Source organism: Primulina eburnea, chromosome 7, assembly GCF_022965805.1.
Source record: "Primulina eburnea isolate SZY01 chromosome 7, ASM2296580v1, whole genome shotgun sequence".
Classification (NCBI taxonomy): Eukaryota; Viridiplantae; Streptophyta; class Magnoliopsida; order Lamiales; family Gesneriaceae; genus Primulina; species Primulina eburnea.
The window spans coordinates 2,069,659-2,082,276 of record NC_133107.1 but is presented as its reverse complement, the minus strand read 5'-3'; the positions used below and the strand labels follow the sequence as shown (position 1 = coordinate 2,082,276).

Here is a 12,618-nt window from a genome sequence, read left to right as displayed (position 1 = left end):
ACGAAAAGGAACTAATCGAGTATTTAAATAATTATTTATATTAATCAGTAAGGACACATCAATTATTACATAAAAAAAATATTAGATAATAAATTCACTTGGAACAAAACGAACAAAAATAGTAATGAGCTATAGGAGAAAGATTCGGCCTACTTGTTACCAATCCAAATCCGATATCAGTATATGGCAGAGTTCTGTAAGGTCAAGAGAAAGATTCGGCCTTCTCTTTTTTTTCTTTTTTTTTGTTGCATTGTGAGGCGACACGTTGAAAATCAAGAATGATTTGAGAGGTAAACAGGCGTTCGATTTCTACGCAAGTTTCTGGAGAGATATAACAGAAGAGGTGGAGAGAATGAGGGAGGAAAATATTGATTTCATTCTTGGATTTTTGTATTCAAGGCCCCATGTGAATTTGGGAGGATCAAAGATTCTTTTGATATTGCCATGGATGGAGTTTTAATAACAACGGTGAAACAAAAAAATATTGGGGTCGTACGATCTTGGAAATTGAAGCTTGAGTTATCATGAAAGTCAAAGCAATGTCATGGAGTGATTCCCAAGAGGCAGGATAAAAATCGGATCTACCTTATCTGGATGGCACATTTTGTGGAGAGACGAGATTCATTACTGAGTCACTGACTGATAAAAAAACTGATCTTGCATCAGTTTGAAATTACATTTTATTAGTATGGATATTAGTCCATGCAGATGTTGGACCTTTATGTTATTTATTTACATGCTTTGAATGCTTATATAACTTTTTCTTGTGTTTAATTTAATCCGACTTATTTAAGTCTTCATATGTTTTGTTCTATTCAAAAGCTAAGTTGCACAATACAGTCCGACTCCACTTCACATACCTACTAACTTGAGACACGGGTGTATGTACATATAACAAAAATCCACCAGTGCTATATGTATGTCTGTTAAGCTTTGATTTCTTTCTATGCTCTACAATTTAAGGCCAACTAATAAGATTGGATAATTCAAGCACGCTCACACACACACACGCACTCTCTTTCTCTCTTATCTTTTTCTAACCTTATTATTTATTGCATTACCCTTTGGAGAAGATGAAACAGTAGAACGAGTTGTAAAGCCTGTCAGCTTATGTTCAGCCATGTCTCTGCCAAATGCTTTCATCACATCCGCCTTGAGTTCCATGAAGCGCATCTTTTTCGTTCTTTGTTCTTCTGGAGTGCCCTTCTCCAGTAATAGAGCCCCTAAAGTGTCGTCCTCCAACAGTCTATCAAGAACTTCCGAGCAGTTAGGGAAATATCGTCGCCCCGTCTCCACTGCCATTTAACAAGAATTGAATCTTAATTCACTGAGCTATAGTGTACATAGATTTTCGGATGTAATTTGCATCCTAAAATTTGTGGCATTCGACAGGGAAGTGAATGTGGAATGCTTTTAAGTTCAAGAAATACTTTTGAGTTGGTGTCTTACCAGTTTTTTGCAGGGCTTGCAACCTCTGCTGGAGCCTTTTAACTTGCTCAGTCGGTATTTCATTCAAATCTACCTCCCTAAAGTTCCCATAGGAACCTTCGGATGTCGAAAGCCCAGCAAACTCCAGTGTCAAATCTGCATGTGCTATCTGCATAGCTAATCTTGCTTCCAATGGAAATAAGGTCCGTGCCATTGCAACTGTTAAGTAAACACCAATTTTATAAAGACCTATATTGGATAATTGGTTGGCTATTGACTCGGAATACATGCAAGAATCCGTTAGGGCTGGATGAATAAAGTATAAGCTGCAGCTTAGAAATTTGTAACTGTACAACAATCATATCATCATATACCAATCATTACACCCCATAGGCACATAGGTGGCAACACACGACTATGGGACTTCTATTTCTACTTATCCATATCCCATAATTGCCCCCAACTAACAATTCATCATTATTGCCTCTGAGTTCAGTTATAGAATCAAACTGCTGCCATTGTGTCCAAAGTTATAATGATATGACTCCAACATTTCAAAATTCACAGATATTCTGCTCCAAACAAACTCACAATTCTAGCAACTTTTGTGAGGATCAACTATTTATAATTTCACTTCCTAACTATAATTTCTAGCCCTGTCCCTGATGCATGTTTGCGATCATTTTCCAGGGAAAAAAAAGGATAAATATGACATGGCGACACATATTGAGTTAATAACTTATCATTACCTCTATTCTCAAGAAGAAGAAGCCTCATGTGCAGATCATCGGCCACCATCATGCATGACATTGACACATATCCAGCCAATGGATTCCTGTACATCTCTCTCGCCAGCATTTCTACACACAATCGGTCCTTATTCGTCTCCTGGCCATGCTTCATCGCCTCGTTAAAATCCTTAGGACGCGTCAACATCCTGCATATTGTCACAGCTGTACGTCCATCCCACGTCCTATCAAACACAGATGCACCCTCGGCAAGCAATCCAAGAACTATGGATGGGTCCTTGCGTCTTGCAGCTACATGAAGTACAGTGTACCCTTGAGAATTTCTGAGGTTAACATCAGCGTTCTTCAAGTTCAAAACCTCATTCATAAGCTTAGGATTGCAATATGCAGCAGCATAATGAAGAGCACAAGCTGCATCTAAGGTGATATCGGATTCATCCAAAAGTAACTTCACTAATACAACGTCATCAGAATCAAGTGCTTTGTGAATTCTCCTGATTCTCTTCTCATTCACCGAGTCCGCTATGATCGAGTCTTCTTCTTCTTCTTCTTTCTTGGAGTGGACGCAGAGTGATTTGACATCGGCCAACACCTCATGGGGCAGCTCCTTCTCCATGGCAATGTTGTCGAGTTCTGATCGTGCTATTCTTTGGACACAATGTGCAAGAAGTTGCTTCGACTCACAATGAAATGCCACCACAAGAATTGGAATTACGTCTTCCACAAAAGCTTTGTCAACAAAATTAAGAAGGCGACGCTACAAGAAAACAGAAAGACAATTATCAGAATCCACATCTCCATAAAAAAACATATGAAACAAGATTATAGTCACCACAGCATTCAGAGACAAGTGCCAAACTGACCTGAACAACCATCACAAGTTCTTTAATCTGAAATATAGCACAAGCATACATCATCTGCACAGAATAATCGATGGCAGGGCCACAGGAATCATGAGCACAAGATTCATCAACACAGGTTGATACCTCGGTTGGATTCGCCTTCATCTTTCCAGTATACAAATAATTCAAGACAACAATGAATGCTTCGTATCCTACTCTTCCATGAGGCACCAATTCAGACATAGCATACTTCGGTTTTCGTTCCTTAACAGATTCTACACTCACATTTTTGAATAGTTTGTGAAAAAATGGACTCTGGGAGGCTAAAATACAGCGATGGACACCCACAATGTGCCCCTCAACTTCTATTTCGGCATCACTGTAGTCTAAGTCACCACCAAGCAAGAGCTTCTCAAGGCCGGTACTTAGTCTACTCAAACTCAATAATTCAAGACTCGTCCCCACTTCGGAGCTAGCAGCGGAAGATATATTGTTGCTAGTTGAGCCATTTGACAAGAGAGAATTGGAGGCAAAGCTCAATGATGAATTGAGCTCGCTGCCATATTCCATATTTAAGGCTCCTTGGATTTTATTTACCCAAAATTAGATTTTTTTTAATAACATAAGGCAACAATATTGTACAATATTATAAGCTCCAGCACTCCTAATTCCTCAAAACCTCAAAAGTAACCCAGGCAGCCCGCAAGTCAGCGCCTCAATTATTCATCATCACAAGCAATATGCAAAGACAAATTTCAACTTTTGGGCTCACAAATAGGCTCATGATCAGCTCTTCTAGCTGGCAAATTATCCTCTAAAGAATGAAACTATTCATCACGATCCCGCGTGATATACAGTAAGCTTCCTGCAAAGTTCGATAAATAAAAACCCAAGTCAACAGAGTTAAACCCACGTGAAAGGTTAATACAATACAATCTTCCCGAACTTCCCAGAAAAGAAGTAGCAAAATTCTACCAAGTTACCTGCAGTATTTGTTCAAGAACCAATAAGTTCATGGGTTGTGGCGATAGTTGACTTTGCTGTAAAATGGTAACGTATACAATAACTACTTGCGTTGAAAGTTGAGTAAAATGGCGTAAAAAATGTGAATGAATGAGTTTCTGGGAAACGACAGTGAAGGTCGTACGGATCAGGAGTCGGATTCGGGAGCTGCTGTGTTTGTTTCTTTGCTCCAAGTAGACGGGCTATGCTGACCAAATCCAACTTTGCTTTTCTCTCTCCATGTCTAATTACGATGACCAAATATATAACTATTACTACATCTATATCTGTATACGTGTGTGCGTAATGGCACGTGCAATACGTGAATTAAGATGTCTGGATTCTTTGAACCAGAAGCTCTTGGATTGGCTGTTTTGTCGCCAATATCTGAACAGATGAACGGCGAAGAAATATTTTTACTTGTAGCCTGCTAAATTACTCAATTTTGATGTTATATTCTAACTTAATAAATCAATTTTCGAAATTCATGAACTTATTACAAATTTAATAAATAGCAAGATACTGTTTGATGTGTTTAATAAGATACATATGAATGGTTCGACTCACAAATATCAAACACCATATGATAAATATTATAATATAAAACTTCTTATATCATACACGTGTTTTGCACGTGTGGAATATACAATGATCAGTAACAAGTCATACAAAACAGAAATTTTAATAATTAAAAATTTAATGATATTTAATTAATAAAAATAATCCAAGGAAATTATTATAATATTTATTATCGAGCCGTGACAAAACCGTAATTAGGAAGAGAAATTTAATTTTAATATTTTAAGTATTAGTAAGACACAAAAACCGTATCAATAATAATTAATTAATTTAGTCACATTTAAAGCGGAAAATTCACCATTCAAAATGATATATCTATTATTAGTTTATATTAGCATAGATATATATAATAAATAGATATTTTTAGATTACATTAGATAAGGCATACTTTTTAATATTTTCTCTATTATTTGAAAATATGGGAACACATTTTTTCGATTTTTTTTTTTTTGCAAAAACTTGTTTGAGACGGTCTCACGGATCGTATTTTTGAGACAAATCTCTTATTTGGATTATTTATGAAAATGTATTACTTTTTATACTAAGAGTATTACTTTTATTGTGAATATTGATAGAGTTCACTCGTCTCATAAATAAAAATTCGTGAGACCAGTTTCACAAGAGCCATATTTTTGTTTATCAGCCTTTTGTTTATCAGATCAGTTTTAACTTTGGAATACTGTTCTTTCCTTTAAGGCCATTTAGGGAAATAAAACCATTAAGTGAGTGCAAGTCACTGTCTGAATCTATTAATATATGAAAGGTCCTGTGAATTCTCAAGTAACATATAAAGAAATATATGATTTATTATCTCATCTTCTTTCTTTTTTTCTTCTCCAAATTATTCACAGATTTATTGAGAAAATATTATATTCACAATCCCTATTCACGGGCTCTTCTTCCTTCTTGCTAACGTTTTATTCAACCCTTTGAATATTTTCCCAAACCAAATCAAATTCATCACAGATAAAGCAGAGGGAACCACAAGTAGCAACACCACTCCAGTTGTATGCATTTGCTTCACCTGTTGTATTCCAACAAGAAGGATAACAAGAATGGAATCCTTCGTATATCATTCAGAGTGCATTTGGATCGAGTTTCGAATGCATTTTTATTGTTCAGTTAATTTAAACAAAGGAAATTCAAATTCATTTCTGGCTTGATTATATTATAAATTGTACTGATCACGATAGATTTCAGATTCATATAATACTAGTCATTTTCATTGTGATAATACTATTGTCTTGTAAATAAGTTTGAGATCTATTTGATTTTCTTTATTTAAGTATTGTAAACAATGAAAATGCATTCTAAATCATAGATTTCCAGTCTCGATCCAAATGCACCCTTTGATTAATACAATGTAAAAATGGAGTAAAGAAACATAAAAAATCAAATATGTCATAATAAATATATGGCAGCATTATGAAGTTGGCGGGATTACCTGACCATAATGCACATACACATGATAAAACAGGTAAACGGACAATAAAATTCTTGCAACCTGCTAACATGGCGTTTAAAAAACCATGCTTAGATGCCTAACTAAACAAGGTTTCGCAAATGAAATTGATCCACAAAAGGAAAATAGAAAAGGCATAATTGCTTCTTTTACCAGCCATGATATGAATATAATGATTCCATTCGTAAGATATACACTGGAATTCTTCATTCCAGCTTCATCTAGATACCTGTTCAAAAGAAAGAATCGAAGAAAATCAAATGATTGCAGATGAGACCAAACTTCTCACAAAAGCTGAAATTTTACCATCTCAAATTGATCCAAGGTGTGGTTGCCTCGGATATTAATACCATGTAAGTGTAAAGCTGTCCCTCACCGGTCAACATGGCGTAGATCAAGCCCACCACAGAGAGAAGATGGTGAATGACCTGAATGATCGAAAGCCATTACCATTTTTGAAAGCTTTGTGTGGACTGTTCATAGCAGAAGTACTTAACAGAAGCAAAGGCACTTACATATTCCATCCGACCTAAAGAAGGATAAAACCAAAATATCATGCCAAGATCAGAAAAGAAATAACCGGTAGAAACCTATCAAAGAAAGATGAAAATGAATTCCCGGAATATTCAAGTCTAAAATTGCATCTCACACACGACAGGTTTTGGAGATTGAAGGCATTTGCCTGCAATCTTTTTTTCAGTTCATTAAGTAACTGTGTAAATATCACAAGCCCGCCGGAAACATGGAACTCAATGAACATGTATAATAAAGTTCAAATCACTAACCTCCCATAATAGTCAGAGATATTGTTACGGGAAGAAATATCATTGAGCTCAAGCCCGGAGGAGAAACAGAAACCCAAGAGAGGAGGCCATAATCTATAGGGCCTACCAAAGAGGGCCCAACAAAGCACAAGGGAAAGAGAGAGCAGTAGACGGTTATGCATGGCCATGGGACATAAAAGAGGGGGAGGGGGAGTTTGAGAGAGAGAAGAGAATTTAGTTTTGTGAGAGCAAGCTTTGATAGGGCAAGGAGGATTTCCTTCTTGAGTGTGGAGAGTTTAGTTCATTGTATTTTCTTTTCTTAGTCCTCCAAGATTACTGAATATAGCATTGTTCTTTTAGTTCAATCATGAGATCCGTCTCTTTTTCTTCATAATTCTGTGTGTTGCTGCGGTGGAGCTCTTAGAGTTATATCAGATATATTTCAGAAATGGATGTTTCTCCTCTCATAAAGTTGGACTCAGCATACTAATACACTGAAAATTAATATCTTGGAAAAGATATACTCACTCCCAAAGTAAATGACGACAATGTCGAACGTCGAAGAGTAATTGGACCAACGAACTCGTCGTTTGAATAGAGATCCGACCAGAATACAAAGTACAGTGATGCATTTGTGATAAATATGGCATGAAGTGTCGACATGGCTCTGCAAAATAGGTAAACATAATTTAAAATTCAAGCAAAGAAATTAAGGTGAAGTTCAGGGGCTAAAGGTCACCGGTTATTCCATTCAATTTGTGGAGATTCTGAAAGGCCAGAATAGCTTTTGAAGAAAACTGCACCAATCAGCCGGCTAAGACCATAAACCTGAACATTAACAAATTTTAAAACAAAAGAACCCATTATAATAAGTACGAACGATTTCGTGCATTCTAGAGCTAAGGAGAATAGGAGATCATTAACCAAAAAAGGGACGTGGTTCAACGAACATAATTGGTTAAAAAATACTGAGATTTGATTCATGGAAAGGACTAATGTGTTCATACCATTTTGCAAGCAATAATGCCAATGATGACAGAAGAGTAGACAACAAGGGAATCGGTAAATACATAGTCCTGTGGAAGCAGCTCAACTATGCTTTGGGTAGATCTGATCACCATATTAGTTTCTAAAAATGGCAGCGTCAATATATGTTCCTGCTTCAACACAATATTTGCTTTATTGTTAAAGTTTCCTCAAAATTGGCTCCCAATTAACATCGTCCTTGCACTAAAAACAGTACTAGAAGCATAGAATAAAATCAAAGATAAGTCAAGCATCCCTTGTCTGTGGACCTTAGCCAAAAAATTTGGTTCTATCATTCAAGGTTGGAAAAAGTCCTAGTTCTTTCCTTGCCCAACTAAGAACCATGAAAAAGGTCCCTAATTTCGTGCTAGTAATTTATCATAATTGAAACTGGTTGAAATCATGAGCATCTTAGTCCGTGTAATGAGAGAAAAGTAATGAAAGACCGGCAAGGAAAAGTATACAAATGTCAAATAAAATCATCTTCAATCACACCTTTCGCTCATTCATTTTTCTACTAGAAAAAGACATTCAAGAAACGAAAAGTCTTTCGAAAACCAGCAACCTCGTACAAAAGTTAACACAATACAGGACAGAGCTTTAATTACGAAAAAATACAAATGAAATTTGCAGTAACTACCATTCCCCTACCTATATAAAGTATCCGTTGAAGTTAACAAAGAAGGAATTACCTATTTTTCTAACATAAACCAATAAAACTCGTAAAAAGCTTATAACAGATTATACAAATATCAATAGAAGAGGGAATTGCATACTCTTCATTAAGACAAAAGAAACAAACCCAAGAAATTTTTCAGGCAATCAAGTAATCACAATAAAAGAAGAACACCCCCGCAACAACATAACAAATTACTACGTGTAATCATGATCAGAGGATGTAATCAACACAACATCACACGGGAAACCAGAGAAAAAGAAAGAATAGGAAGGGAAGAAGCAAAGATAACATTTTAGCTACCCATACCAGAAGACAATCGGGAAAAAGGGACTGAAAATGGGTTTTGGCTTTCCTTTTTTTATACAGTTTTGTATTCCTGAACGAATTATGTGGACATTATCCAACTCCCAAGCAACGGAGGCGGGTTTTTGACACTCGTCTAAGCGTCTTTGATTCCAAGAATATTTGTGAATCTGTAATAAATGTGGATGGATGTCGGATCAGTTCACCCTGGCCCGTCACATGCGTGATCTGGACCCACTTTCATATAAAAAAAAAATTGACTCGAAAAAATCCGAGCTTGAATCGATCCTTGCGGACAGTACCGACAGATAGGTATGTCAGCCCAGGATTATTAGTAGTGTACATAAATAAATGATAAGTGTCCATAAATTTTTTTTTATAAACCAAAATATCGTAATTATTTTTAAATATTCAAAATAGACTAACTAATTAAATTGAGTAGAAAGAAAAACGAAATTTGAGGTCGACATCAAACTGATTTTTTTAGTGAAATTTGAATAATCACTATTTTTTTAGTGACTAAGGATATAGACGACAATCGGACGGGTTTGGATCGCTAAAATAATTTTTTAAAAAATTATTCACTATATGGTAAAAAAATGTTTTAAAATAAATAAATTATTAAAGTTATTTTAAATTTATATTAATAATATTTAAGAAAAAAATTATCACAAATTAAAACTTATTAATTTAATAGAACTCATAACAAAAGAAAAATCATAATTATATATTTTTATATTGAACATATCGTAATAAAATAAAATTCTTTCGATCATAAAATATTATAAGCTATGATTATAGAACATGGTTGATACTCGCGAGAAATTAAGAGTTCGATTCCAATAAGTGTCACTATTCTAGACGCAAGTTTCGAATTTGTCATGATCCTGAAATCACGAAAAAGACTGTTAGAAGGGGGCCGGAAGGGTGTCATGACGTAGTCACTTTGACGCTCAAGTCAGAAACTGAGGATATAAAGAGGAGCAGCTAAGAGTGTTCCTAGAAAATAATATATTGAATTTTTTCAACTGAATACTCAAACCTGATATTTATAAGAGGATATCTGGACCATTGACGGACCTTCCACCTTAGATGAGGATGGACTAGAGAGCCCAAATCTGATTTGAACCTAACCCTAACGGGTCCATCTATCAGATATCAATGATATTTATTATACAATATTATATATATGTGTGTATATTATTATATATAAAAATATAGGCACCGTTTTAATTACATTATCTCATTTGTCCTTGGGTCGTGTTCCGTGATTGCGTGTGTATGGTCGTCATTTCGGGTTTCGGTGTTGCCGTGTTGGGGCATTAGACTCATTTCCGGATGGTTTGATTTTTTGCATTTATTGTTGGGTACCCGAAAGTATAAGCATGATATTATTTCATACTAGAATTATATAATGTAATTGTCTGTGTTATTGAAGAGATTTGAACATAGACCTAAAACTTGTTTATTTCGGACAAAAAAATCAAATAAATAATTAAATATATCTAAATAAATTAGGAAATCTTTCAGAACTTGAACCAACAAGTCACAAAACATCAATCTTAACCATTAGATCAAAACCTTACATTATTAATTAATGGGATGAGATCGAATTAATCAATGAATTTATTACTACTACCCTAATAGTACGAACAACAACGATATCATTAAAGTCTCTCTCCCTTTTTTTTATTTGTTGACATTAATGACGTTTCTTAATTTTGGCCTGCTCTACGTTAGGCAACGGCTAAAGTGGGAGAGGCTAGCGATGCCTCGAAGAATCAGGTTGTCTATTGCCATGCACACATTTCCTGCATGTTCAATTTATATACTTGGATATTATGTCAATTTTCTAAATTTTTATTATTATTATTATTATTTTCATATAAATCCATAACCGTTATTTTTTGTGAGCTGACTTTATTGATTAATCAAGGGTGTCGGGGTTGAGAGAAAATTGAGGAATGAAACATCGTTATTTTTATTTATATTAGTATATCGATGCACGCGTTACGTACTTGTATAATATTTTTTATAATTTATTTGATTTATATTTAGAAATCGTGAGGGACTACACTATAATTTTGATATATAAATTAAAAAATAAATTGAAAAATAAAATAAATAAAAAAATGACCTTAGCGAGAATGGAACATATAACCTAAACCCCAAGAAATAATGATTCTATACTCTGAACTACGTATAACTTGCATTAAAATTTTAACATTTTATTAATATATATAATTATTAAAACAGACTATGACACAAAGTTAGTTATTCTAAGTGTCTCAAACTTAATAAAATAGTATAGAAGTATAGATTAGAAAGTCAAAAGTTGACTCAAATATATATTATAAATTCGTATGATCCGATATTTTTTCAGTAAATATAATTATAACACACTTAAATATTTTGTTTTGCATAATAATTATTTTATTTCAACATCTCAATATTATTTTAATTATGCCATATTTTCGAAAATAATATTTCAGGTCTTTCAGCTGTCTACCACTGTTCGTTTTCCTTTATTACTTGATCTAAGCCTCGATAATATAATTAAATATTTTATTAAATATCGGGAGTTACATTTTTTATTTAATTCATATTAAAATAATTATATATTATTCAAAATTTATAATTAAAAAATATTTTACATATATAAATATATATTCATGTAACACCTGTGCGTTGGAGGCTAAGTATATTAGAATATGGTTAACCCACTTGAAATATCACAATTTGTTTCATGTCACGGAGGTATATTCAAAATTCACATAATTGAACAGAAAAATTCAGTTTTTTTTTTCCGGATATTTGACCTTTTTATGCTAAGAGTATTATTTTTTATTATGAATATCCATAGGATTGACCGTCTTATAGATAAAGATTCGTGAGACTGTCTCACAAAAAATCTACTCAAGATATTAATACACTTTGTCTTTGACTTTTATTTTAATTTACGTTTTGAATTAGATATTATATTTAAATATATTTACGCTTAATTTACGTTTTGAGTATATTATACTATAAATTTTGAAAATAGCAACAACAAAATTTTAAAAATTAAAATTTATTATTACCATTTGCCAATATGAATACCATTTTTTTAAAAAAAATTGTATGTTCACGTGTTGCGAATTTTAATTGCAATTTGTCACCGTAGTAGGTATACAACTACACATATATTTTATATTAAATATAAAAAAAATAAATTCGGATATTCACTTGATCAAGTGCTAGCTTTTTAATTTATTAATCAAGTCATCGTGATATAATAAATATTGTAACAATCGTTTATGCATTTAGAATAGGTAAATAAATTTTAAAAAGTATTAAAAAAAACCAGTTAACCAAAAAACCGTATCGAAATTAATTTGGTCTTAACCGATCCGTTCAATTCAATTCGGATTTTTGGCAAACCAAATTTTCGGTTCAGTTCGAACGATTAAGATAGATGTTTGTCATTAGGTACTTGTATTTCATTTCTCCATTTCATCCAAAATGTATATAAAATTTTATTTGTCAACAGATTTTAAAAGTTCATGATAAAAACATTTGTTTCATTTTATATCACAAGCTCTGTTATGAAATTTTTATTTTTTGAGTAGGTTTTTGTCTCACTTGTCTATATTCTTGATATAATTTGACACAATTAATATTTGGAGTGAAAAAATAAGTCATATATAAAATAATAATTTGTCATCTCAAAAAATTGATATGTGAAACAATTTCATGCGATAGTTAATATGTCATTTTACCCCCCAAACCATCAAAGTTCTTTGGG

At 33.5% G+C, this 12,618-nt stretch overlaps 2 protein-coding genes across 7 annotated transcripts; both read right to left on the bottom strand.

The window, feature by feature from the left end:
* Positions 1-221: 221 nt before the first annotated feature.
* LOC140836501 (BTB/POZ domain and ankyrin repeat-containing protein NPR1-like) lies at positions 222-3,596 on the bottom strand. The gene is made up of 4 exons (XM_073202058.1): positions 3,041-3,596; positions 2,178-2,934; positions 1,450-1,647; positions 222-1,295 (listed from the first exon to the last, which is right to left on the bottom strand). Exons 1-4 carry the CDS (start codon positions 3,587-3,589, stop codon positions 1,027-1,029), a joined length of 1,773 nt encoding a protein of 590 aa, XP_073058159.1. The 5' UTR covers positions 3,590-3,596; the 3' UTR covers positions 222-1,026.
* A 1,709-nt stretch (positions 3,597-5,305) lies between these two features.
* Positions 5,306-9,029, bottom strand: LOC140836499 (uncharacterized). 6 transcript variants are annotated; one of them, XM_073202057.1, is made up of 9 exons: positions 8,838-9,029; positions 7,897-7,986; positions 7,566-7,654; positions 7,355-7,493; positions 6,578-6,652; positions 6,369-6,490; positions 6,216-6,291; positions 6,045-6,107; positions 5,306-5,624 (listed from the first exon to the last, which is right to left on the bottom strand). In XM_073202057.1, the coding sequence occupies exons 2-9, from the start codon at positions 7,945-7,947 to the stop codon at positions 5,487-5,489; spliced, it is 753 nt and encodes a 250-aa protein (XP_073058158.1). In that variant the 5' UTR covers positions 7,948-7,986; positions 8,838-9,029; the 3' UTR covers positions 5,306-5,486. The 6 variants fall into 6 exon arrangements, with proteins under 6 accessions (XP_073058158.1, XP_073058157.1, XP_073058154.1 ...); XM_073202056.1 differs by having other exon boundaries at positions 5,307-5,624; positions 7,897-7,983; XM_073202053.1 differs by having other exon boundaries at positions 5,310-5,624; positions 7,834-8,068.
* Between the last annotated feature and the right edge of the window lie 3,589 nt (positions 9,030-12,618).